The sequence below is a fragment of the Phalacrocorax aristotelis genome, chromosome 3 (assembly GCF_949628215.1).
Source record: "Phalacrocorax aristotelis chromosome 3, bGulAri2.1, whole genome shotgun sequence".
NCBI lineage: Eukaryota > Metazoa > Chordata > Aves > Suliformes > Phalacrocoracidae > Phalacrocorax > Phalacrocorax aristotelis.
This window is the reverse complement of record NC_134278.1, coordinates 64,136,990-64,164,322: the sequence shown is the minus strand read 5'-3', so window position 1 is coordinate 64,164,322 and position 27,333 is coordinate 64,136,990. Positions and strand designations below refer to the sequence as shown.

Here is a 27,333-nt window from a genome sequence, read left to right as displayed (position 1 = left end):
TTCCTTGCCTCAGAAATAACCTGCAATAGCCTTTAAAAAAAATAGATCAGCTGTGTAAGAAGCTTTTATTTTAGGACCTACTTGGCCAACACACGTCTTTGCGCATCGGTCAACACCGTTCACCCACATCCCACTGCTGCACGTTTTTGGCGGTGCAGAAACCCCTCGGGCTCGCTTTTCCCAAACGCTGCGCCGCTCTGTTGCAACCAAGCGATACGCGTACATCTGCTGCAAAAGCTGCTGCAGTCGTACTAACGGCTGCTACGCGATCGCCCGCTCCGTGCACCGGAGCATCGGGGTGCAAATGCCGCTTGAGGGCGACCCGCTGGCCAGGCTCCGCGCTGCAGACAAGCCCTTCCGAGCAGCTCCCGTGGATGGCCGCGCATCCCGCCCGACAGGTAACCGGGGGTATGTGTGTGTGTGTGTGTGTGTGTGTGTGTGTGTGTGCGCGCGCGCGCCCCCCCGGGTCACTCGTGGGGGAACGAGAGGATAAAAGGCGACATCTTTTAGAGCCGCGGGAGGAGCCGCGAGCTGCAGGCGGCGGGGCGCGGAGCCCCCACCCGTGGGAAAGGGCGCGGGGTCGCGGGGCAGGGCCACGGCCAGGGCCAGAGGCCCGGGGTCGGCCAGCACCGCCGCCATCTTCCTTGGGGACGGCTACCCACAACCAAGATGGCGCGCGGGATGTGAGGGGTGCTGGCCTCTCCCCGCCCAGGGCGGAAGTGACGCAGCGGCGGCGGCGGCCGCCCCCCCCGCTCTCGATGGTGGTTTTTTCCTTTTTTCCCTGTGGGCCCCGCGTCTCTTCCTCCGGCCGGACGGGAAATGGCCGCCGCGCTGCCATAGGGGAGCGGGGCCGCCGGCAGGTCCGCCCAGCCAGGTGAGGAAGGGGCGGAGGGGAAGGCAGGGGAGGGGAGGAGGACCGCGGGACGTTTTGTGGGACGGTGGCGTTGCGTAGCGGCGGCCCCGGGGCAGGGGAGGGAAGATGGCGTGGGGAGCCTGAGGGGGAGCAGCCCCTCCCCCCTGCGCGCCTCCTTGCCGCGGCGCTCGCGTCCCCCTCCGCCTCGCCTCCCCTCCCCCCGCGGTGGCCGCGCGCCGCGCCGCGCTGTCCCGCCCTTCTCCGCCGCGTGACCTGGGCGCTCCGCAGCCATTATTCCCCGCGCCCGCCGCGCCAGGCCCCGGGGCGACGGGCCCCGCCGCTCCGCCGGGGAGGGGCCGCGCAGCGCCGGGCCGGGCCAGGCCGCCGTCACCGCCCTGACGCGGGCAGCTGCCGCCGCTTCCTGCGGGCGTCGGGCCGAGCCGGCGTCGCTCCTCCCTGGGCCTGGAACGGCGCCGTGGGGAGCGGAGGTAGGGCGGGAAGGGGCGGCGGGAGGCGGCCGCGGGGCGGCCTTGAGAGGGTTCGCGGCTTCTGGAAGCCCGGGGAGTGGTGGTATGGGCGGCCTGCCCGCCCCGTTGGGCCTCCGCCCCGGCCGAGCGGGATTTGCAGCCTTTCCGCCCTTGCTGCGGGGGACAGGCCTGAGAGAACCGCCGCGCAGCGCTGCTTACGGGAACACAAAACCTCCCCGTTATCCTCCCGGGTGTGACTCTGAGGAGGAAAACGGCGCTGGGGTAAAGGGATGCTTCCCGGTATTGGATCAGCCTTTACGCTCCTCGGAGGAACTTCCCTTCGGGCATGACTGCGGTTCAAGTGCTTGTGCCTTAAACGCTCCCCGCCTGCTCGTCGCCCTGCGCGGTAACTGCCCTGTTCAGAAAGCCCCGCAAAAGCCGGCGAGGGGCTGGGATGGGTTTGCGGCGCCTTGCTGAAAGGGGCTGTTACGTTCCCGGTGTGGGTCATACTGTAATATACAACTTTTGCAGGATCCTGTCCTTTATTTCTCGTTTGCTTTGTAAACCCCCTTCTTTTCGTCTTTAATTTTCTCGTGAAAATCAGGTTCCCATTTTGTGTGTCGTGGTGGTCCTTTACTACGTCAGTGCAGCTTGTCACTTGTCTCCGAGATCAAGTTTTACCTTAACAGTAGCAGTTAAATTTTACTACAGAAGGACCCGGGGGCATGCAAAACAAAAGGAGTTCTTGGCACTGCAAGTAGTCACTGCTTGAGTAATGGTTGGTTTAATATAAATATATAAAAACATCCCTTAGAATAATTGTTCTCAGAGTGGGAAGGATTGATGAAAGAGCGTGGGGTTCCAGGAAAATGCTGTCTAGCTGTTGTCTTTCTGCTCCTTCCTCCTCTTTCTCCTCTCTGATAGTCTCATTGCTTTAGACAACAGTGGGGGGAAATATGAAGGGGTAAAGGCACTGCCTCCAAGGTGCACTCCAAGCATGCAGCTTCTTGTGGCAGGGAGAGTAGGAATTGCTTCCTCCCACTCGTCCCTTTTGATGTTGAGTGGCAGGCTGTGCTGAATAGCAGGAAGAGGTTTAATGTGTTACATATATCAGTACTTGGGGCGTGACTGCCTCTCTCCTGAGCACTGGCACCATGGCTTGAGCAAGGCTTTAGTGGGCCTGGCTGTAAGGAGCAACTCCTCAGGTGAAGGCTGTGGCTGAGGGAATCCATCTTGGGCAAAATAGGGGGGGTGTGTACCGTTGGTAACGGTCTGTTGCCATTGGGGATGCAGAAATCTTGGAGTGGTTGTACCGATTTAGGAAGGGTCAGCAGGGAGCTGTTGTGTGGAGCTAGGGTGCAGGTATTTGGATGGATTAGATCCAGGCTGGTTGTCTAGGAGAGATGGTGGTGTAGGGGTTTGAGGAATGCCAGAGAATATTTGGGGTTTGTTTACGAGTAGTGGAGATGGGTTAAGGAAGCTACTGAAGAAAGTAAGCTTTTGGGTTACGACTGTATTCAGTTTATCTGTTCATTGTGCTGGCATTGGCCTCCACGCAGCCTTGTGGTAAATGGGATCTGGGAGGTGATGTGGCTGAAAAGCCAGCTTTGTCCTTTCATCCAGAGTAGTTTTCTTCTGGATCAGTTCACTGGTCCATTTCACCAAACACCTATGTGAATATCAGTCCGGGAACAAATGAGGGAGGAAAGATAGCCTTTTCTGCAGGAGCATGCTCAGAGGTTATTGCAAAGAGGTGGTGGAAATCACTATGTAAGGGCATATGAAAACACAGTGTTTAAAACACAAACAAACAAAAAAATGGCCATCCAAAACAACATGTATCCAAAAGTGTGCTAATTCCTTTTTGTGTCTTAACAAAATTCTTGGAAGTAGTCACTTTGACTTCTGTGTTTTTAGTTAGAGGAGAAACATGCTGTTGTTTGCCAGTAGTATTACATAAAAGAACAGTTACCAATCATAGGATGGTTTTGCAGAGCTGATTTTCTTGTTACTAGGATGCTGGTTTTTGACTTTCTAGAAAACAGTGTAAAATATTTGCAAATTAAGAAATGAATGAATTAGGAGAAAAAGGCCTTTGTATGTTTAGTGTTCTGGTTGACTTTTTGTGCTGTGATTCTTACATGGGTCTGTTTTGTCTTTGCAACTGTGTGGTTACTATGTGTGTAATAGTGTATAGCAAGCATATAAAATGGGGAAAATACGCTTCCCAGCTCTTACTTGTACGTTCCAAGATAGTTTGGGCAAATTTGTTATGGTATTTTAGTATTTGTAGGATTCTAGGCCTCGATGATCTGAGTGATGTGGGTTTCCAGTCACTAATGAAATGCATTCTAATCTTATTTGTGATGTGCCACTGTTAAGTTTGTGGGCATTAAAAAAAAAAAAAGTGGGGAGTAAAGAATGGTAAGAAAGCATGGCAGATGTACAAGCACTGAATAGATGCCTTACACTGCTGTCTCAATAAGACTGACTTTCTTCAGTTCAGTGTGTGTATTATGAGACGATATTACACATTATGTGGTATTTCTTGAAGGCTATCCTATCCCCTTTTGTTTTGTCCTGGTTGTATAATCTTCATTTCTTTTGCAGCCTGAATTTCTGAATGAAAATGCAATGAATGAAAATTACTTCAACAAGATTTTGACTTAAATCTTCCTGACAGCTTTCAAGTAATGCTTAAGCAAGAGACATGTAGACTACTAAATAACTATAAATGGATAGTTAAAATAATGAAGCTAAGAGGAAGCAGCGTTTTGCTAGCTTAAGTGGGGATAACTGTCCTAAAACATCTTCAAAACTCCCACGTGGTGTAGAACTTCTAAAATGGCTTAACAGATACGTTGCATCTGCAGGCTCTGTACTCTGACAGAACTTTAAAGTCAGAGGTGTGGTAAGGACTCTTAAATGTTTAAAAGGAATTGGAAACAATTTTCATTGTCCTTCGTTTCTCTTCTAAACATAGCAAATGCTAACAGTGACATTTACTTCCTCATTATTGTGTTGCTTGCGGTGGGATGAGCCTGATTCTGTCATGTATCTTGGTTTTGCTTGGTGGTCACGCTTGCTGGCTGAGACTGATTTAAGGCACCCAAAGATCCTGCTGTTAGGTGTTAAGAAACTTTTCTTGACTCCCTCTTTGGTCATGAATGTGACTTAGTATCTGACAGGTAGTGGACTATCCATTTTTTAAAAACGTCTAGGTTTCTGTGCTAAGGTTTGGTTGTTTGGAGGTGGGGTTTTTGTGGTCTTTTTATTTATTTATTTTAAAGCTGCTTGCAAGTACTGTTAAAAAGCTTAACTTCCAAGTTTGTTGCTGATGGGTTTGCCAAGCTGGTTTCAGGGAAGCTTTAAGATTGTGGTGCTGCCAAAAGAAGCAGTCCTGTCTGGCTGCTATTGCTACTTCCATGTGTTGGCCCAAATGTTTGTGGGGCTGTCATGAACTGTATCGGAAAAATAATCTGTATTGAAACTAATCCAGGTGGTCCATACGTTTTCTGATCTAATTCGCTGTGTGGCTGCAGAAATACTTGTGCTGGTGTAAGGGAGGAGGTCTTCAGGAATGTGAGGAAACAAAGGATAGGAGAGATGGAACTGTTTCTTTAAACTAGTGGTACCGACTTATTCTGGTTTGAAGTACTGTGGAGCTACAGCAGCTTCTTTTTGTAATATCCAGATTTGCGAACACAGGAGCAAAAAGGTTGAGAGCCAAGCATCCCTTCTCCCATATTTAGGGCAGAAAGCAAGGGAAAAAGAAGCTTGAGTTGCAAAAAGCATGTGGATTACAGCCCTGGTGTTTCAGGTGTAGACCATGTTCCTAGCAGTCATGGTCGTCTTTAAAATGCTCGGTGTTAGTGATGACATCTTGTGTCACGTTCTTAATATGTGCCTTTGGCAGGCTCTGGGTCTCTCTGAGACTGGTCCAGAGATAAGCTTCATGCACTGAAGCGAGAGGGGCAGCTAGCCTTCTGATTTAGGGACTGATGATGTTGTGTGGCAATATATGATGTTTAGCCCTTTACCACTCTTAGTTGACATGGTGTAGCTGCTACAGACTGACAATGAGCACGAGAATATACAGGAAGAGGCTGTGGGTGATTTTGTTTGATAGTGTGAAACAATATTTTGCAGTTGCAATGTTTTAAGAGGAATGTGTGCTTTTTCTGCAAAAGTGTGAAGCATGTAGAAGCTTACTGTTATAAAGGAGCTGTTTTCCTGCTTGTTTCTATATCTACCACTATTGTCTCTGTATTAGCTTTAATAGAGGTTAATACAATTTTAGATTCTTGCATATTGTGAGAATATTTATATGGACAAACCTTTATTAAAAAAAACCTACGTAGTCTTTTCACTTTTGTTCGTAAGTATGAGCGTTGTTTGGAAAAGGGGGGTTTTGTGTGTCAAGCTTTTACCTATTACAATTAAATGGAAACAAAAGCTGCAAACAGTTCAGATTTTTTTACTCAATATTTAAGATTTTCTATTCAAAACTCTCAAAATGTTATATCCATACTCTTCTTGGAAAAAAAAAATTAGGGAGAAGGGTAGCAAATACATTTTTAGCTGCCATGGCTGGATGTGGTATATCCAGTGGCTGTTTAAAAAAAGAAAAAACAGAAGTGTGGCTACCTCTCACCTTTGCCAGTTGCTAGAAAAGGTTCTTAAAAGTGTGTGGAACTGTTTGCCAGAGTTTGAGCTACAGTAATTTAAGATCCTGTCTTCTGCCTAGATGTCTTAAAGGTGAAGTAACAATCTTGCTCTATATCCCCAGGATCTAAAGACTTGTCTAAATTAGGATTTTAGATTTCAAGTAACACCAACAGATTGTTTTTAAAAGTCAGAAGTAGAGGTGATTTAAGAATTGATTTAAAATCTTGGACTGAGCTTCAACCATTTAGCTGAAGTTTGTATTACTGTTTCTGTACTAGATTTCTGAATGCCTTAACCTTTGCTAGCTAATACCGTCTCACCTTTTGTCTAGACAAGATCTGAAATGGTCCGATAAACTACTGTGCTCCTTCAGAGACTCATGCTTGCTGATGATGAGAAGTAAAAACTTAATCTTATTAAAGCATATGTTTTGTAAAAATTGGAAATATCTTGGTCACTACTAGTGAATGGTAAGTGGGCTTTTGAAAGCAGTGTTTATGAACACAAGTGCTACGTATTGTTTTTTAGATGAAGAAAACGTCTGTGAACAAGTGCGAAAGTGTCATTTAGGAGCAGTGGATGTTGTACAGCTTTGGCTTCAATGGATAAATTGCTGAGATGCAGAATTTCTGGGAGATCCATCCTATCTGTATTGAATTGGGACAAAGTTTGGAGTTACTTGAGTGGGATTGCATGGTTTGCTTAATGCTGAGTCAGAGTACAAATGTATACATAGTCTTAAGGCTTTGAGGCAATTAAAAGCTAAGTGAAAAGTTTGTATACTTCAGACTGGTTTCATTACTGCAATTATGCTTTGTCTCTGTATAGCTGTAAAAGCTTATTTTTGAAGGAGAAGATGCTGGTTATTTAGGTAAACTTCTGAATGTATGCATTTTAAACAAGGTATAACAGAGTAATACTTGTGTAAACGTTGCAAAAGAAACCTAAAGATAAAGCTTTCACGGTTGTCCTAAGTCCTCGTCCCTTTTTGCCTTTTTTTTTTTTCTCCCCAAAAGAGATAGCTTCAGTGAAGTGCAAAGCTGTATGTTCAGAGTGGTCTAACAGTTTGCCACTGTCCTTTTTGTCCCCTCCTCCTGGCTGTATGCTGTTCTTTCCCCCATAATCCAGCTCTGGCACTTGTTTGGCCCTTCATTAAGCCAGTTCGATACCCTAGCCGTATGAAAGTCATTTCTGGGTATCAAGAGCCTGCTGAATGGAGGACCTGAAGAGTGTCAGGGCTGTTGTGAAGTTGAGGCTAGTGCGTTATACTGCCCTGTAAGCAAGGCTGACGGAGGAGTGATCACGTATTGAAAGGAGTAGGATTTGCCCCTTGGCAGTGGCTAGCGCTTGAGCTGCTCCAGTCTTAACATGCAGCTTCACTGAGTCCAAGAGTAAATTTGCCATTTCTTATATGTTGTCTTTTTGTGATAAACAGATTAATGTTCAAACCCATTTAAGCAAAAGGTGTTACCTGCCCTTTAGTAAACATTCACTTCTTTGACAGTTTCTTTTTCTGTTCTATAGGGATCAGTATTGCTGAAAGCACAAATAGAGAGTTTTGAAATAATTACTTCATTGGCACCAACTAAAGGTTTGAGGTAAGACTAACTTAATTCTATTTTTAAATGTTCTGATTGAACCCAACCATTTAAAGTGGGAATTGATTTTGTTTTCCTAAAATATGTGCTTGCGATAAGAAACTAAAGTATATAAAACTTCCTGAAATTAGTGTCTTTCCATAAAGGTCAGCTATCATACAGTATATACGTACTTGTGCATATAATGCAAATATATAAATGTTATTGTTGAATACAGGAAAAATAAAACCGATTTCCTTTAAAGCTGAGATTCGATTGTATTATAAACTTATGCATCTGAAGTTTGTTCTGAAAATTACTTGTAGTAGCAAAAAACCACAGCTTTATTTTTTATCACTTTTGGAAAATTGGTATGCTTCATGTCTTACAATAGTTACATTTATGTTGCCTGTGAGTAGATGAGCATAAGAGATTATAAGCCATTTTCTGTGAATTTAATTGCATACAATGACTTAGAAACCATCTTCAGAGTATAGGTTATATAAACTAGCTTTTTAATGGAAGAGGCCAATAAAAGACAGTATTCAACATACTGTTCTTCAAGGTAAATAATTTTTTCTTAGTTAGATGGAAAGCTAGTTCAGGTTAAAATTAATTTTTTGCTGGGTTAGTTTCAGGTGAGGTTACATCTCTTTGGGGCCATACAAACTCTTGTGCACTCTGTGGTGTGGAAAGTCATATGGGGCAGGAGGGGCTAGTGGATAGGGGAAAGGTTGGCCTGTCTCTTCTTTTGGGTTCACTTATATGTGTCTGAAATCTGAAACTTTGTTAACTTTAAATTAAGCTGGAATGCTGTTTATTTGTCTTTACATAATTGAAATATCACCCAGGTAACAAGAAAGATTATATAAAGTACCTTGTGACAGAAAGTGATTGTTGTGTTGAGCTTGTATTTTCAGTGCAGTAATTTTAGGCTTTCATGCTTGCTAGCAATGCAAAAGCTGAATGTTTTGTTTTTCCATTTTTCTTTTAATATTAAACTGATGATTATAGATATTGATCACACAAAGGCCTGAAAATGTGTAGTTACTTGTCCACAGTTTATATTCAGGTTATCTAATGTGACTTTTTTTTTTTAAAGCTGGGCAATTTCAAAAGAAAATGGTAATGGGTCCAAGTTTTTATTAATTAAATTGGGGATTTTTAGCCACTGATCTGAAAAGAAAAGGAAAAGGTGTGTATTTTATGGTTAGCAGTAATTAATTCTAAGTATTTATTACGACTGTACATAAGAAATGATAGTTTATTATGAGTTCATGTTCTTTTAGGACTCATTGCTTTATAATCCATTATAGTTTTCATAGCTTTGAGCTGAGAAATGTTGAATTCTGTTGGAAGCCATATCAGTTGTTAAAATATTTAAGCTGGCCATGCATTTTACATGTAGTTTAAAAGGCAAAGTTAACCTAAAAAGATGCAGGTGGGCATATTGACCAGTAGAAAATCGGATCAGAGTGATTAGCTTTAGTACATGTGGTTAAGAGAAATAATACCCCTGGCTCAAACTAACAACTGCTGGACAGAATACTTCAGGGCTTTTTCTTTGCTTATGTAAAAGGTGCATTGTAGGGGACTATAAAGTCCTTCCAGAGAAGGATCAGTGCCTTGGAAATGCAAGGGAACTGTAAATCACACAGATAGCAAGAATTTTGTTTAAAATATATTAAAATGTGTAATTACCCAGACTCACATTATTTCTTGCCTTAATATGCAGAAATGTTTTTTTCTGTTGATTCTCTCTCCTTCTATAGGATCAGTTTGCAATTAAATCTGGAAAATGTTTTACGGCTATACTTTCTCTTTTTAGGCAAACTGCGTGCACCGTTAAATTCTTTAAAATGTTGTTGAGCTTTTAATTTACTAATAAATGTACTCATATTCTCTTCAAAGTTTTTGTTTAGGAAATGCTGTTCCTCTTTCTAATATTCTCATTTTAGCATACAAAAAATTTGTTCATTTGTGTGATTTATGTGGGCTCTAAATAGTTGCCTCCTTTTTTATTTATTTTTTTTTATTCTCTCCACCTCCCCTCACTGCTTTTCATTTTGGCCAGGAGTATATCTGCTGGGAAAAATGGGTCGATCTAACTCTAGATCACATTCTTCAAGATCAAAGTCCAGATCTCAGTCCAGCTCTAGGTCAAGATCCAGATCACATTCTAGAAAAAAGAGATACAGGTAAATTGATATCTTATTGCATGAAAAGTTGGTTTATATATTAGTTTCTGTCTGGAAATTATTTTTCACTTGCATGATGCTGTGGCAAAAGTGAACCTGGGATCTTACATCATTTTAGGTAGTAGGTAAATTCTGCTTTGAATGTAATTTCTCTTACTTTGATTGCTTAATACTTGGCTATTTTTCTATTTTCCTGTATCTCAAGATGATATCAGAATGCTAATGGTTCTTCATGATTTGTGGCTTGTTTGATTCTCCCCTCCCCCTTCACATGACATTTTCTTTGTCCAATCTCTTCCGCTGTGATTTGTTCTGTATTTCTTATGTAGCTTTTCAGATCTGGAGTAACTTAAGGCTTCAGCAAATAAGCTTTGCTATATCTTGTCTTCTCAGTTACCTCCAGCCTTTTCCTCATCTAGTGGACATTACCATCTCCCATAAAATAAGTGGCTGAATTGAATGTTTACTGCCTCATCAGCTGCTGTCTGCAGGCTGGCATATTAAACTAGGGGTCATGCAACTTCATGTTCTAGGCTGTGAACCTAGTGTGTGGTGGCTGAGGAACCGAAAGCCATGCTCCAGAGTGGTGATAATCCCTAATCAAATGACAGGGCACGCCACTGAGGCTGGTAATGTCTTAATCATGTGACGCTGAAGTCTAAATTTCACAGTCCTTAGGAGTATAGACGTGTTTATTATAATCCTTTAAGACAGAAGTAATAAATATGGATAGATTGTAGACATTACTGTAAGACTGTTAGTCTTTGTTTACCATTCTGACTGCATTTGAGAAATCTAGCATTTAGTGTCAAGGCACGATTTTTTTTAATTCTCCAATTGTCAAGTGTTAATGTTTACTTTTTAATTTTAGTTCTAGGTCTCGGTCAAGGACATATTCACGATCTCGCAGCAGGGATCGTGTTTATTCTAGAGATTATCGCAGAGATTACAGAAATAATAGAGGAATGAGACGTCCCTATGGTTACAGAGGAAGAGGTAGAGGGTATTATCAAGGAGGAGGTGGTAGATACCATCGTGGAGGTTATAGGCCTGTCTGGAACCGAAGACACTCCCGAAGCCCTAGGCGTGGCCGTTCACGTTCCAGAAGTCCAAAACGAAGGTCTGTGTCTTCCCAGAGGTCCCGGAGCAGATCTCGTCGATCTTACAGATCTTCCAGGTCCCCAAGGTCCTCTTCATCTCGTTCTTCATCCCCATACAGCAAATCACCTGTCTCTTCCAAAAGACGTGCGTCTCTGGAAAAGCAGGCAAAGAAAACTGAAGGGGCTCCTTTGCAAGACAGCCCTTTGAAAAATAAATCACAAGATGAACAGAAAGATACATTTGAACATGACCCATCAGAGTCTCTTGACGATTTTAACAAATCATCAGCAGCTTCTGGCGACATTTGGCCTGGCCTTTCAGCGTATGATAACAGTCCAAGGTCACCCCATAGTCCTTCTATTGCCACCCCACCTAGTCAGAGTTCATCTTGCTCTGATGCCCCTTTGCTTAGTACAGCCCACTCAGCAAAGGACACACCTCAACATTCCCATTCCATTCAGCATAGTCCGGAGAGGTCTGGCTCTGGTTCTCTTGGAAATGGTTCTAGCCGTTATAGTCCTTCTCAGAATAGCCCATTGCATCACATCCCTTCGAGGAGAAGCCCTGCAAAGACAATCCCATCACAGAGCGCTCCCCGTGAGGAGGCTCGAGTGCGGTCATTTTATCCTGAGGGTGGCGAACAGGAAACTGCAAAAGGTGGAAAGTTTATGAAAAGGTAAGACTTAAATTACAAGCGTAATATTACCTCTTAAAATGCTGTCTGTTACAGAGTTTAGACAAGATCATCACTGTGCCTTGAAAAAAGCAATATGGAATACTATGGAGTAAATATTACTAACTTTAGTCTGGCTGGAATTGAGCTTGAAACATATGCCTTTTCCTTTTAAGATGCTTCGTGTTCTTGGCCTTTGGCTAGTGGAGTAGGGACATGTATCCTTGAGGAAAAATTGGTTTGTGCTTTTCCTTTGTGGTGTATTTTCTTATAGTCCATTTACTGTTAAGAAAAATCTTAATTGGAATAGTGCATCAGACTTGCTTGTGCGATAGTGAATTCTGTTCAAGTATTTTACAATTTTAATGCTTCATGTAGTTCAAAATGCAGATCTTTTGGAAGCCTAAAAATGCAGATGATGTACAATGATTTCTTTGTTAACATAAACAGCATCCATTGCTAATTGTGTGGTGCAATATGACAACTTTGATGCCTTGACTTGCATTACGTATGAAAGAGGGTAGGTCTTGGTAGTATTGGAACATAATTCTGTTGACGTGAAGGACAACATATTTAAAGCTGAATGTATATTTTCCAATTAACGTAAAATTCTTAAATTTGGTTTTAAAATGTTTGATACAGTAGTAATTTCTAAAAGTTGTAAAAATCTTACTGACATTAGACTGTTCCTTTCTAATGTGACTTGTACTTCAGTGGGTTTCTTATAAAATGAATTACAGAGCAAAGCTGTGACTACGCTATATAGGTTTGATTGTGGGCTTTTAAATGAATTTGTCCAGTCAGTGATCTATTATGTAAAAATACACTGCTTAGGAGATCAAAAACACAACTTCCCCTGGGTTAGATGTATTGGAGTTGGTGAACATTATTAGGACCTATGTGAAAATAGTGTATAGGTAAGGCAGTGGCTGAAATAATTGATTGGTGTGTTCCTCTGTTTAGGAGAGCTGCCTTCTAAAAGTTCCCTGCTTGCACACAATATAGCGGATGCATTAAGCTTGCGTCAGATTTTGAAATTCCCTTAGAAATGTGCAGGATCTTGACATTCATTCACTTTGCCTTTAACTTTTCCACTAAAAGTAGTACAAAAATGGTTTGCAGTCTGAGTTATCAAATTTCATTTGAATTTGTTGGAAAAAATGATTCGTGTAAGAGAATGTGAAGCTGGGTACCAATTAAGACAGAACAAACCACTAGCTTTTTTTGTAAACTCAAGCAGAGAATTTCCAGGTGTTCTACAGAAAGGCATTATAATCTTCAGATGCCTCCAGTAGTACATAAATGACAGCGGGTACAGTGTTAATGGTGTGTGAAGTGTTGCATGCTAAAGTTGAATTGCTCAGAGGAATGTATTTTCTTCTTGGTGTGGGATTGACACAAAAGAGGAATGCAAGTGAACCGGAATGAATGCAATCCAGAGTTACCAGTCTCTTCTTTGCTATCCACAGGTACACAGATGAAGAGTCTAGAGTATACCTGCTTGATAGGGGTAATACCAGGGAGAAGGAGGCCCAGAAGGAGAGAGGATCAGAAAAAGGGAGGACAGAGGGAGAAAGGGAATGGGAGGAACAGGAAACTTTAGATTTTTTCGTTGATAAAGAGACTGGGAAAGAAAAGTTTAATGACTCTGAAGGGGAGGACACAGAGGAGACAGAGGATTACAGACAGTTCAGAAAGTCTGTCCTGGCAGATCAGGGTAAAAATTTTCCTACTGCATCTCACCGGAATGCTGAGGAGGAAGGAACCAAATACAAATCTAAGATACAAATCAAGGGCAATAGAGAGAGCGATGGATTTAGAGATGAGAAAAGTTATAAGCTTAAAGAGACTGGCTATGTAGTGGAAAGGCCTAGTGCAACAAAAGATAAGCACAAGGAAGAAGACAAGAGTTCTGAGAGACTAATGATGAAGAAAGAAACTCAGTCACCTGAGCAGGTAAAGTCTGAAAAGCTCAAAGAACTCTTTGATTACAGTCCCCCTCTACACAAGAATCTGGATGCGAGAGAAAAATCCACCTTCAGAGAGGAGAGCCCACTTAGGATCAAAATGATAGCCAGTGACTCCCATCGTCCTGAAGTTAAACTCAAAATGGCACCGGTACCGCTTGATGATTCCAATAGGTAAATTATTTCACTTCACAGTGTGGTTCTCCACCTGCCTGCAGTGTCATTCATCTTTATTTAAACTAGTGGTTTCTTTTTGTGTGTCTTCTTTTGTCCTTGATGCGTTTTAGACCTGCTTCCTTGACTAAAGACAGGCTGCTTGCTAGCACACTTGTCCATTCCGTCAAGAAGGAGCAAGAGTTCCGATCCATCTTTGACCACATTAAGTTGCCACAGGCCAGCAAAAGCACGTCAGAGTCATTTATTCAGCACATTGTGTCCTTGGTTCATCATGTCAAAGGTATGTATTCATTTTATCGTACCAAATACACGTCTGACAACTTCATTTAAGCATGTTTGCTATCTCTAGTACAGGAAGATTTCAGCCCTCTTTTAATGTTAATTTAGTCAAACTTTCATCCTCTTGAGGTACATCTGAAAAATAATAGCCGCAGAAACTAGTATATAAAAAAAACAACAAACCCAAGCAATGTAGAGCATAATAGCAGTTATACTATGTTTCTGGATAAATTTTTGAGTCTAAAAGTTTGAATTTTTGCAGTATAGTTTAAACATACTACATTGGTCAGTCTTTTCTTATTTAGTTTTATTTGAATGGCTTTAACATACAGTTTTATATTAAGTGGTGCAATGTGGGTTGACAGGTCTTTTTCATTGTGAATACAATGGCATTTCTTCTGGAGCACCCCAGAACTCATTTCCAGGTTCTTATTAGAAGGGACTTTTTGTCTCAAAATAATCCTAAAATACACTGCGATATTGCATTTTATTCCTATTTGACAGTATTGTAGTGCTGGAGCCAGGAATTTCACTTACAGGAACTTGGCAGTGGCTAAATAAACCTCCAGTAAATGAATTATATGTTAATTATTCTCTGACTTTAACACTAGTGGTTGTTGCTTACTATACACACCAAAAAAAACCCCAACCAGCCAAGCAACAACCGTTCCCCACTCCCTGCCCTGAAACCACCAAAAACCAAACCCAAACCATCAAAGCAGATGTAATTCATTTAGGTCACATATCCTGTCAAAGTTTTCTGATGGGAAAAAATAGATAGTCTCACTGGATGTTAAGGAATTATCTGGAGAGTTCTTTAAATGCCTTTTTTCCATAGCATTTACTTTATTTCACTGGGCTGTTGTCTTCCTGTGTTCAGTGTACTGAGATAATATGGAAGAATTTGCTGGTGAAAATAATTTTGCCATATCATCATACGGGGGGAATTAGGTGACCAGTTTCAGCATATCTATCTAAGCATTGTTTTTTAAGATGCTTTAGCTTCTAAAATAGCACATAACTTCTAGCATGTAAATATTTGCAAAGTTTCCCTTAAAAGTCTCGTTTTGTTGGCAAAATGCAGATTACTAAGGCCAAATGATTTCTTGTGCTTTGAATTACTTATGAAGAAGAAAGTAAGTCAACAATAATAGATTATGATCATATATTAGATTTTTAAAAAAACTTATTGGGACACCTGTTTTAGAGTATAATGAACTTTGTTGTGAAAGTATCTATTTTATTGATATGTAAAGAGATTTAAGGCTCAGTCCAATGAGAGCTTGTGTAAGTTTTTGCTTATGTGGTACTTACGTAGGCTGCAGGTGAAGTAATATTCCTGAAGCTCTCACATGTTGATCACAGAATAGAACATTTTTCTGTAAGCTTTTGTATGTTAAACAAATACCTGGTAAATGTGACCAGATAGGCTGTTAAGTTATTAGAATATGTGCAGTTATGGTTGTTTTTGAAAGCAGAAACTCTTCTTTAAGTTTCAAATTTACTGTGGTCTATGATCAGATTTTAGTAACTCTTTTGACAAATGGAAGTTATGTTCATTATTGGTGTGATGCGACCAGTCTGAACAGCTCTTTATTAATGTAGAGCTGAAAATGCCCAGTGATGTTTTCTTTTTCATTGTAACTAGGTCCTGGAATGTGTTTTGAAATGGCAAAATCCATGTTACAAAAGTAAAATAGCTGTTGAAAGATACAGATGCCAAACAGGCAAAGTTGAACCTTCTGTCTTCCTGGCAAAAATGGCATAAAAACAGAGTTGCTAGCTCAAATTCCTGTGTTTGATGGAATTATGATTGAGGCACTACCCTTGTAGTGGCCGTTTCAAGTTTTAATGGTTGGTTATGAGACAAATACTGGATGCCGGGCGGTAAGTTGATACAGATGTATGTTGACCTGTTAAGCAGATAGCTTGCTTCATATGTAACATTTCATAGCTCATGACTTTATGTATTTCTATATTACATTTAAACACATTTGTTGAGCTGGTTTAAAAACTGAGTTTTGCTGTTGCTAATTTAACTGTCTCTGAAGGAAAGAGAAAATTTGTCAGAGAAGTTGTCAAATTTGCCAAGATGCCAGATGCTTAAATGAATTTATTTACATATAGGTGTGTTAATTGTCTTGGATCGTTTATCATCACAATTTCAAATCGAAAAAGTGTATTCCTTTAAGAAATTACTTCTTAGGCCATTCATGTAGTTATTGAAGCATATGCTACTTAAGAGTTTTCACTGAATTAACTCTTATTTTAAGTTAAAGATGAGATGAATAGTAAAATGTACTTATTGAAGTATTCATGACTCAAAGTAACTTCATTTTCTCTTATGGGCAAAGTATAAAATCACTGTTAAGAAATTGTTCTTTTCTCTTTCATGAGAGGAAAATGTCATTGAGAGTGAGCAAGTCTGATCAGTAAATCATGTTGCATTAGAAGTAATACAGTCATGGCATAGATATAAGCAGACTTGCAGTGATGCTGTGCACTGTTATTTTTACATTCTGTAACCCAAACAAACTAGGGAAAACACATTTGCTTGTCCTGATAGATTGATTGAAAATACTATGTTTTTGCCTGCTACTTGCCTTTCTGTCAGGAGCAAAATACCTGTCATTTGAATTAAACTAATGAAACAGTGTTTTTTCTATTGTAACCAACAGAGCAATACTTCAAGTCAGCTGGAATGACCCTAAATGAGAGGTTCACTGCATATCAAAAAGCTACTGAAGAGCACTGCACCCGGCAAAAGAGCCCAGAAATACATAGGTATATGTTAACTGTATATGTAGATGCTTTGTGTTTCAAATAATGTCAGCTAGTATTTCTTTTGGGAAGCTGAAATATTTTTTTTCTAATCTGTATGGAGTAATTGGTCTATTTCTGTGTAAATACAAAATACCAAAAAACCCCACTCAAACCCCCTTCTGTAAAAGAGAACTCATCTGAGCCAAGTCTGGCTTCACCTGTGGTTTTGTAACACAAGTCTTCTCTACCTCTGTATCTCATTTGGGATATATTTACTTTTCTCACATGCAGTGCTCAAATATTGAGGGGCGTATGTCTTGAAGATGAAAAGAAGCCCTGTACATATATCTTTATTCTTCAGTGTGAAATGTACCATCTCATACTACTTTAGTTTTTGTGTGTGTTAATTTATATCAGGTTTTTGAGAAATCTGAGAGCCTGAAAGGTAAGAAGGTAGGCATGCAGATGTAGCTTCTGATCATGGGCTGTAATTTTTTGATGCAATGTACTATATTTGTGTTACATGTGAGGATATATTATCTACATATTCAGTATCGAACTTCAAGTTTTTGTTAACTACTAAGTATTTTTTACTTCACAGCAAGCTATCACAGTGTTGATGACTTCTTGGGGGGATGGATTTTCAACTGGCTGCATATACTGATCTCTTGAAATAACTCATTAAACATTTTTTGTATCTTCAAAGCTGTACTTAAAATGTGAAAAATCAAATTGCCTATTTTCTCTATTTGTGTTTTTAGCATACTTCACACAGAACAGAACCATGGTTTTTAATTTTTAGTCTGCTGCTGTATTCTGATGGTGGGGCTTTTTATGCAAAAAGCTTGTTCTACTGTAAAAATGCCTTGTTTCTCAGATTTCTGTTGAAAAGAAATGTCTGAGGCCATTAGGAGTCACATATGCATATGGCAAGACACTGCTTTTATTTTACGTTTAGGAGGATTGACATCTCTCCAAGTACCCTGAGGAAGCATACCCGTTTAGCAGGTGAAGAGAGAGTCTTTAAAGAAGAAAGTCAAAAAGTAGGTTCTAAGTAAACATTCTGTCTGTATTTTTTAAACTTAGTTTATTGTCTTTCCCTGAAACCTGAACTTCAACTTCGTGTTTATGTCTAAAACTATAAACATAATTTGTATTTATCATGTCTGGAGTACTTGCATTTAGAACATATTTTTTTTCTTTTGAGTAAAACATGTTACCAAGAAACCAGTTTATGTAGCATGATTTTGCTATGTGGCATGTAAGGTCAAGTCTCCTCCTTCCTTCTTGGACATTTCTTGACCAATATTGTGGCACTAAGCTGCACAAGGACAAAGAATAGAAGGGGGAGGGAAACTACTGAGGTAGTCGGTGAGTAGTATGGTTGAATTGCCAAGGTGCTTGTGCTCTGTTAAAAACAATTCACCAGAAGAAATGAACACTATAACATCCTCGCAAACCATGTATTACGGTCTGTGTGAATCAAAAAATAGATATCCCATTGGCTTGATGGGAATGCTATTTTGAAACTGAAATTCTTAGCTGTTCTCTTTTTAGATCTAGCCATTGCATGTAAAGGGCCCTCACTTAAAGTCAATTTGTGTGCTGAAGAGTTTGTTGAAAAATAGGTAAATTCTATCTCACTTTTTTGAAAATCAATGCACAATTTGCCTTTGTGTTCAAATTCTCTTCTGGATGTTTTATTTCAGAATTTTGTTCCAAAATATTTATTTGTTTGCAGGGAGATAAAAAATTAAGGTGCGATTCTGCTGACCTTCGGCATGACATTGACCGACGTAGAAAAGAGCGAAGTAAAGAGCGAGGAGACTCAAAGGGTTCCAGGGAATCAAGTGGGTCAAGAAAGCAGGAGAAAACTCCAAAAGATTACAAGGATTACAAATCTTACAAAGACGACAGGTAAATATTTGAAGTCCCTATATAGGTTTTTAGCTTCTAATTAGCCTTTTGTAATTGTAAGCTTAATTGCTTTCAATTTTCAATGTATAATGGAACATTTAAATTTAAACAATTAAAATTATTTGTTTTACAGCAAATATATATTATCTGTCTTTTACACGGCTTATGGTGGATGAGGACAAAAACTTTGGAATAGCAAGCTAACACTGAAAAAAAAAATGACAAATTAATCTGTCCTATTATCCAGGCTACATCAGGAGGTTGGACTTCAATGCAGTACATTTCTATAAACAGTTTGTGTAAGAACTTTGGTTCGTTATGCTTGATTCCGCACTTTTTCAACTCATAACACCCAGAGTATGAGAATCTTACTGATACCTAGGCTTTAACATGGGTGAGAAGGGGAATTTTTATTTTTGTCTAAAGCCAGTGGGCTGCTTTTAAGAAAAAAATGTTAGCATATCTCAGTGGATACTGTGTAGCAGTGGTAAGAGTTACTTCAGGTATGACCTTCCTTTAAATAGAATAACAAAATCTTGTAAATCGGGTCAAATTAGTTCCACTATGGGGTTACTAAAAGTCTTGCTGTAGGATTTTTTTTTTTTCCCTGCTTTGTACTGGATATACAATGAATTTTTATGTATGCTTCCTGTTTCCTATTTACTTTCTGACTTTGGTATCCACGTTATCTTCCACTGGCTAATTCCATACAGCCATCTACGTAGGGAAGCCCACACCATATCTTCTCAACAGTGTGCAAACTGAACTATGTAGTTACTGTAAAACTTTGCCTTGAGAGTTTTCTTGCCTTCAATTTCTGTTCTTCTGCCTCAGAAGAAAGGCAGATCTTAAAAGTAACAGAATCTCTTCATGGCTTCAAAACCTAGAAAAACTGTATTTGCAGTTTGCAGACTGCTACTTTCCAACTCACTAGCAATAATATATATTTAGCACATTTAAATGTGTAAGAGGAGGATGGAAAGTGGAACTATACGTCACCTTAACACCTGAAATATGTAACATGTATGTGACTTTATAACCAGAAGGGGGATAGTTTTTCATAAAATATAAAGAGAGCCCTTTTAGAATAGATGTTACAGACTATCTAGTACTTTTAAAATAGCACACAGTGTATCTTTTTATTTTTCAGTAAACAAAAAAGAGATCAAGACCGTGCTCGGTCCTCCCCATCTTCCTCCCCATCTTCTTCCTCATCCAGTTCTCGAGAAGAAAAGGATTGCAAGAAAGAAAGAGATGAAGAGTTCAAAACTCACCATGAACAGAAAGAATACTCTGGTTTTGTGGGAGTCAACAGGCCAAGGGGCACCTTTGTAAGTTGCTTTCTTAGTCTTCCCCCAAATTATGAACACTTCTCCAGTAGTAATAGCATAAAAAATAAAATGGAAGCGTTGAAGTGATTAACGTTAGGGTAGACTTCTTTAAGAGAAGTGATTCTTGAATTTTTTTTGTGATGTACCAAACCTGAAAAGTGGGTTTTTTTCCAGCACTGCCCGATAGCAGTAAATTGGTGTGTGAATATGCATTAACGTGCCATTAGAGACCCAAGCGTGAGGGTGGGAAAAACTATTTATTGTTTATTCCTTGCTCTTTTGTAATTATGTTGTTTCCTAACAGGATCTGAAAATTCACCTTTCTGTAAAGATTAGATCTTTTGATCTGTTACCTATTTTAACTCCCTGCAGGTTCTGCTTTTCCCTGTCATATTCATTTTGGTTATGCCTTCCTTTGTGTGTGATACCTGCAACTTGTTAAATAGAAAATAGCACATAATTAAAAATATACGTCAACCTTGAAACAGCTGTATTGAGGAGAGGAGATGGTATACTTGTTACTTTTTGTTTCTTTGGCTTGGACTAGCCACAGTGAGCATGAAAGCTCATTAATTTATTTCTGGAATGTGTTAGCATTGTGATTTGGAAAGTGACATATTGACCACCATAGCCTTCAGAAAAATTTGGAAGTTAAAAATTTCATTTTATTTAATGTAATTACTGATATTTGCTTGGGAAATGTGGTAGCATCAGGAAAGATTAGGAATCAGTAAAGGAGGCCTTGAAATGATAAGGAACACTTTAAAAAACCCAAACCACAAAAAAAACCCCAAACCAAAACAAAGCACAAAAAAGCAAATTCCGTGTTTGGGTGGGAAAAATGCCAAATAAACGTACATAATAATTCCTTCATGCAGCCTAAAATTAGGACTAATTAATGCTAAAAGGCATTGTTTGGTATAAATGTACGTTGAATTGTTTATACTAGTGTAAAACAAGGTTTGGACGACACACGAGGGTGCCTGAAATGCATGTGGGGTGTGCAGCCCTTGAGTTAAGATTTGAGTCTTCCATCTAAAAAACTTGGAGCTACTTTGAAGAAAATTCAATGTTCAAAACTTGGAACACTAAAAAAGTATCGTTTCCTCCTTTCTTGTTGCTCTTTTGTATTATACTAAGGAACAGCTATGTGACATAAATGTATAAACCCTTGGAAGGTGTCAGCATCAAATATGACAATATGAGTACAATTTCTAGCTGTATTAAGGCAGTAGTGCTGAGTTAAACACAAGTAGATCTCAAAGCCCCCTCTCATTTCAAAGAGAAACAGTTGAAGAAAACTCGTAATTGGTGGAAGCCTTACTGCTTCATAAAACCAGATTGTACATATCATGAAAAGAGATGCTACTTTACATGAAATTTAAGTAGATGTGAATTGGAAGTTTAATAGACTTCTAATTTAACTACTGGTGACTGCCAGCTCTGGCTATGCAATAACAACTGGTTAATGTTCCTTAATGACACACGGGGACACACAGAGGCTTAACGAACAAACTCTGTCTGAACAGGAGAATCTAAACAGGCCAACCTGTTGACTCATGTCTTCTCTGCAGGGATGCAGCTTGGATAGTATTGAAACATACAGACTGGGTAGTGTAGGAATGTCATAATTCAGGCTAATAGCGGCTGCGTTCCAGTGAACACTGCCTTGCTTGTAGAGTAAATAAAATGTTTTTATTCTTCCCCAAAGCAGGAAGCCTTGATATACTGGGAGAGCATAGTTTGCTGGATGGGGGGAGGCTTTAATATAAGCTAAGCTGTCAGTTTCATTTGAAATGAGGAATGATTCTTCACTAACACTTGCTGATAGACTAAAATATTTAATTCTAGGCTTCTTGTACATAAACATAATGAACAGTTTTGAAGTAGCAACACAGAAATACAGATAAATAGAATCTTTTAATTACACTATCATTAGTAGCCAGCTCCTAAAGAATTCTGTGTGTTACAGTTCTGATCAAAAGGAGTTTTCTCTTCTTATAGAAAATGTACTCTGTCCTTTTTGTGATGGTCTTTGCAGTAAGTAAGCCCGTGAAGATAGCACCATAGTGGATTTCACTTCTCATATTTCTTTGCCTTAAAGATGACCTGGGGCAGAGGGGAAGTGTTAATACAGTGTTGAGGAAAGCTCGAGATATTTTCCTTAAAGGGAATCTGATCATAGGATCCAATGCAAGGAAACTGCTGATATCTCTCTCTCTCTTTTTAATCCTGTCATCATTTTCGTCATTTTGTCTCTGAATAATTCCCCCCCCCCCGTGATACTGGGTGTTTTTGTGCCCTAATTTTCTAAAGGTGTCAAAGCTATTGGAAATCATGTAGTATTTCCTTTCTTGTACAGTTCTATTCAGGTGAGCCTGTCACTTTCTGAGTGATTCTCCAAGAAATCTTTTCCTGTTTAAATTTCCCTGTAGTGTATTGATAGGTCTTGTGAGCCTTATAGTGATTGTTTATCAGTCCATTTGATTTCAAAGTAGTCCTAAAAATGTCCAGCATAAATTCTGCATTAGAAGTGTTGGAGCTCTGTGGAATTACGTGAATATAATACTCCTCTTTCCAGTTAGATAATTATAGCTCTTTTTGGTCTGTGTTTATGGAACATACTAGTTTTTAACAAATGAAATTAAATTTCCAGTCACAACTTCGTACAGTTACACTGAAGACCCAGTTCTGTGTTTTTAGCTAGGCTGTTTTTGGAAATTGTGTTCTGTAGTAACTGCAGGTTTTAGCAGTCTACCTTCCCAACCTAACCTTTCTTCTCCCCTTGAATGGAGGATATAGACCCTTGTTTAATGTTTTCTACAAGCTAAAAATTTAGGTGCTGAGGGAACTGTATGTATTACTACTTAGTGTATTCTGAGTTAAGTATTTTCTTTATTGCTGTGAGACTCTGTAGCCCAACATTTTTAAATCCTGTTAATCCGTTATAAAGAATATTCAAGTTACTTATTTTCGCTTCAAGCATTGCTACTCTGTACGGTACATATTGTTGAATTTTCTGAGTTAAGAATTTACTCACTTAAAGTTTAATTTGGCCTAAAGTACATTTCTGAATCTGAACTGAAAATGTTTGAGTAACACAAATTGATATACTTAATTGAAAATTTAATTGTATGTATTCTAGAATCACTTTCTCATAACCAGTATGACTGACTCCATAAATGACCTTTCTATTTCCCCTGAGAGTTTTCTCCTTCTTTCAGTCTAGTTTTTCTGTTTGTTTTTGTCTGTAAACAGCTTCAGAAGCTTCTTCTGACCTTTTGTTGCAACACACTGGTTTACCAGGAGTCAAAGGAAATTTCTTTTTGGTGGTTGTGGGTGAATTTATGCCAAGAACTCAAATGTATTTCAATTAAGTTTAATAGCATTATTACTTCAAAGTGAATGATTGAATATATTACTTAAGGTAATATGTGAATTTTGAAATGGTTTTACACTTGCAGATGCTGTAATTAAGCATGGAAAGAGCATTTTCAGTAATAGAGAAATTGAACTCTTCTTTGTGGTTTTATGTAAATGGATTAAATGACATTTTGGTTAATCAGTTTCGAATTAGGGGCAGAGGAAGAGCCAGAGGAGTCTTTGCTGGAACAAATACTGGTCCCAGCAACTCAAATACTACTTTTCAGAAGAGACCGAAGGAAGAGGAATGGGATCCTGAATATACCCCAAAAAGCAAGAAATACTTCTTGGTGGGTGTGGAGAACTCGATACTTTATGCATGCTTTTGCTTTTTCAAATTTTCTACAAGTGTAGAAGTAGCATGCATGTAGAGACAGGGACTTCAGTGATGTAATCATGAGAGTATCAGGGTGGTTGTAGTTACTGGTTCTGCTTCTCTTGCGTCTTTCCGCAGCAGGCTGGCAGTAGCTGAGGCTTGACAGGGAATTTTCATCTGCAAAACTTTGATCAGTGAGTGGGAAGAAGGCAGACTCAGAGTAAAATTATTAAAAACAAATTTTAAACCAAAAAAGCTTGTGCTGTGTTTTCCTGGATTTATGTCTGTCTGGCATTCGAGCTTTGTCTTAAGATTTGTCTGAAAGTCTGCAAAAGTGGAAGATCAGGAAAAGCTGACAGTATTTGTGGATGTATGTAGGCTGACTCTGGTATTAGCAGTCCTTGTGTTCTTAGTTGAGTAGGGTGATGGTCAAAGTCACCTTAGTTTTGATGCCTTTTTCCCATCTGGATCATGAAAGGAGAGCTGTTGATTTAACCACCCAGTAAGTAGTGTAGTGTACTGACTGTGTAGCGTCTGTTCCGGTTGATTTCCTTAACAATGTAGACTTCTAAGGATATAGTTTCACCATTGAAAAGTGTGAAGTAGTGAAGCTTAGACATTCCCCTGTAGCGTTATAGTTTGTCACAAGTAAGTTAACAGGTGATCCAAGAAATAATGCAGTCACATGGATGTTTGTACAAGGAGTTCTCCTTAGTCTGCCCACATATATATAAATTTTTCTGACCTATAAAACAGAAAGAGATGTGATAATCTACTCATTAAGAAATTCCATGTTAGCTAGAACAAATAACTAACTGTAGCTATTAAACTTTTTTCTCATGTCTAAAAATGTTTTTAATTTAAAAAGCCACTCTTTAACTCTTCTTATAATATGTAATTGTTAACAAACTGCTTTATATAGGTGTGGTATGTGTTTAATAGTTCAGATTTCTTTCCAAATCACAAATTAAAAAAGTCAATGTTGAAGCAAGTGTACCTCACTCTTCTAAATATAAACCTTTTCTATATTAAATAATTATAGTGTTCATGCAGTACACAGAATGATTGTCAGAAGATTTAACCAAACTATGTAAGGCTATATTTGGTAGCAGGATAGCAAACTTTTGAGTTGCTCTGGTTAATAAGCTCAACTGTTGTTTGTTAATGGCAGATTTAAACAGTTTAAACTTCATTTGCCCTGTGTTGTGCCCGTGAAGCAGGGTTTCTGAAAACTGCCTTCAATTACCTTTGCTTAATATGTATAAAGAACTCTATCTCTGCATTAAAGTAAAAATTTAACAAAAAAAAAAAAATCCTAGCACATTACTAGAGCTTCTTCCTTTATAATCACAGGTTGGTTTTTTCCCTCAAAACTAGTGAGTAATTCTTTCTTCTGACTGAAGATGAGTGACAGATAACTAACCTGTTACTCACAAACATTTGAGTAGACCCACAGCTAATAAGAGCTCTTAAAACCAGTTTTATTGTTGTGGTTTTAGTTATGGCATCATGAATTGTAAGGATATGCTTCATAATGTATTCCATAGATTGTGATCTGAACTGTTAAAAAGTTCTCTTAACTTTTTTTTTGTGGTGTGTTTTTTTTTTTTTCATCCATAGTATAAATTTGGTATAGAGTACCAACATTTAAGGGGTACATTGAAGAGATGTTCTTACCTTATTCTTTGTCTTGTATTATTGTAGCATGATGACAGAGATGATGGTGTGGATTATTGGGCCAAAAGAGGAAGAGGCCGTGGTACTTTCCAGCGTGGCAGAGGGCGTTTTAACTTCAAAAAGTCAGGTAGCAGTCCGAAGTGGACACATGACAAATACCAAGGGGATGGGATTGTGGAAGATGAAGAAGAAACGATTGAGAATAATGAAGAAAAGGACAGACGCAAAGAGGAAAAGGTAAACAGTTTAGTAAATTGTGGATTAGACAGTTTATCTGGCAGTATCTGAAGTAATTGGGTGCGGGGGATCACTTTAAAAGGTTTCGGAGTTTGGTTATTAACAGTTTACAAGAAGACTGTTTTCTTTTTTCCACAGGAATAACCCTGGAAGAAAGTTGTAGCTGGAAGAGCAGCTGTTGCACCACCCACACAACATTTTTAATATGTTTTTTTGTTGTCAAATGAATGTAAGCATTTTACTTAAATTTTACTGTTGGAAAGTAGTTTAGAGGGATTGTTTTTGTTTTAAGCCTTTAGAAAAAAATCTTGATATAGTAAACTATGTTAATGATCGTACAGGTAGAAAGTAAAATATTTGTAACAACTTTTAAGAAATTTTACTGTTTGTTATATGCAGTGTAATTCTGCTTTGTCCAAATATATGGTCAAGTACAACTCTACAAGTTTTGATTCTCCCCTATGTCTGTGTTTTATTCTGAAGTAAACTTACAGCTCTGCACACCTGAAATCTTGGAGCAGCATTTTTTATAAACTGATTACTACTTCTGTGTTGCCTTTTTATAAGAAGTGTATTTAAGGGTAGTTATTCAGTCATAGTGTAAGTACAAACAGTTGTGCAAAATGCTGATTATACATGAGTTCACAGGAACCCCATTCACATACTGTGTCAGTGACAAACCTGGATTTTCACTCCACCTTGCTAGAGAGTGCAGCACGCATTTTATCCGTGAAATTGTCACTCTTTGGTAGCCTGAGAAATACATATGTATATAAATACTCAAAGGCATTTCAAGTGTATTATTTCCCTTCTGGAATATGAGTTTTAGAAACCGGTTTCCAACTTGCTGCTGTGAGAAACTTCTAAACAGATCTGAAATCTGGAGTTCCCTCCCCATCTCTGTAGTTAGTGCAGAACTACCTACAGCCAGCTTAATTCCTGTAGCTTGTGTCTAGAACAGATCAGTCATGTATTACAGATACCTAGTGATTTGCTTTGTCATTAAAACACGCTTCTCTTGTCAAGGGTAACTTAGTACAGTTTTTAAGGTTTTTATAAACCTAGGCTTTAAATACACTGCAAGAAAAATGTGCTGTCCATAAGCATGAAGTACCAGTGGTATTTTCAGGGCCACTAGTGATCATAGTTTCACTTTCTGTTGATAGCTTAATTATCAGTAGAATGCTTCAGTTAAGAAACCGGTGGCAGTATCAGTCTGGCTGCCTTTTTTATCAATTTTTGTTCCAGTTGTTAAAACTGCCTCTGTTGTCTTTATGTGGACTTGCCTTTCCAGGTATGTAATATGGCAACAGTAAGTCTTGAATTCTTCTATTACATTTACAGCCTTAAGTGAAATTGGGGGTGGGGAGAAACAAGACAAAAAAACCACAAAAATCCCCGAAAAAATAGAGCAAGGTATGTTAAAACCTGAATCATAAAAGATATATCAGATATAGTAGACACTTCTATAAAGGGTGAATTCAATTACAGTGCCCTGGAAGTACATTTCTTTAGTATTCCAATTTACATGATGTATAAATTTGAAGCTAAACTCAATGGTAAAAGTGAAGTTAGCAAAAGGTGTGAGAAATGAGTCTTTCTTTGACAGTGCTTTCTAAATAGTTGTGCTTCTAGTGTTTTTGTAGCCAAAGTGCAGAAGTTAGCCTACAATTGGGTTTGGGTTGTTGTGTGTTTTTGGTTGTTTTTTT

General features: G+C 39.1%; 1 protein-coding gene across 12 annotated transcripts; it reads left to right on the top strand.

Moving 5' to 3' along the window:
- Window positions 1-280: 280 nt before the first annotated feature.
- On the top strand, window positions 281-26,134 carry BCLAF1 (BCL2 associated transcription factor 1). 12 transcript variants are annotated; one of them, XR_012659662.1, is made up of 15 exons: window positions 752-874; window positions 6,320-6,458; window positions 7,513-7,586; window positions 9,640-9,763; window positions 10,635-11,540; window positions 13,007-13,678; window positions 13,792-13,961; window positions 16,639-16,744; window positions 17,682-17,766; window positions 18,465-18,640; window positions 18,774-18,939; window positions 19,791-19,971; window positions 23,538-23,684; window positions 25,415-25,624; window positions 25,763-26,134. XR_012659662.1 is itself a non-coding variant. In XM_075087707.1 (14 exons), exons 4-14 carry the CDS (start codon window positions 9,660-9,662, stop codon window positions 25,766-25,768), a joined length of 2,238 nt encoding a protein of 745 aa, XP_074943808.1. In that variant the 5' UTR covers window positions 722-874; window positions 6,320-6,458; window positions 7,513-7,586; window positions 9,640-9,659; the 3' UTR covers window positions 25,769-26,134. The 12 variants fall into 12 exon arrangements, 9 of the variants coding, with proteins under 9 accessions (XP_074943810.1, XP_074943807.1, XP_074943802.1 ...); XR_012659661.1 differs by lacking the exon at window positions 6,320-6,458 and having other exon boundaries at window positions 711-874; XM_075087707.1 differs by lacking the exon at window positions 18,774-18,939 and having other exon boundaries at window positions 722-874; window positions 13,532-13,678.
- The last annotated feature ends 1,199 nt before the right edge of the window (window positions 26,135-27,333 follow it).

What these genes read in the sequence shown, in the direction of transcription:
- BCLAF1 (XM_075087701.1), top strand. Translation starts at nt 9,660, where the DNA reads ATGGGTCGATCTAACTCTAGATCACATTCTTCAAGATCAAAGTCCAGA. An exon ending in CTTGGTTCATCATGTCAAAG is followed by an intron (nt 13,962 to 16,638) that starts GTATGTATTCAT and finishes TGTAACCAACAG; the next exon opens with AGCAATACTTCAAGTCAGCT. An exon ending in AAATCTTACAAAGACGACAG is followed by an intron (nt 18,641 to 19,790) that starts GTAAATATTTGA and finishes TTTATTTTTCAG; the next exon opens with TAAACAAAAAAGAGATCAAG.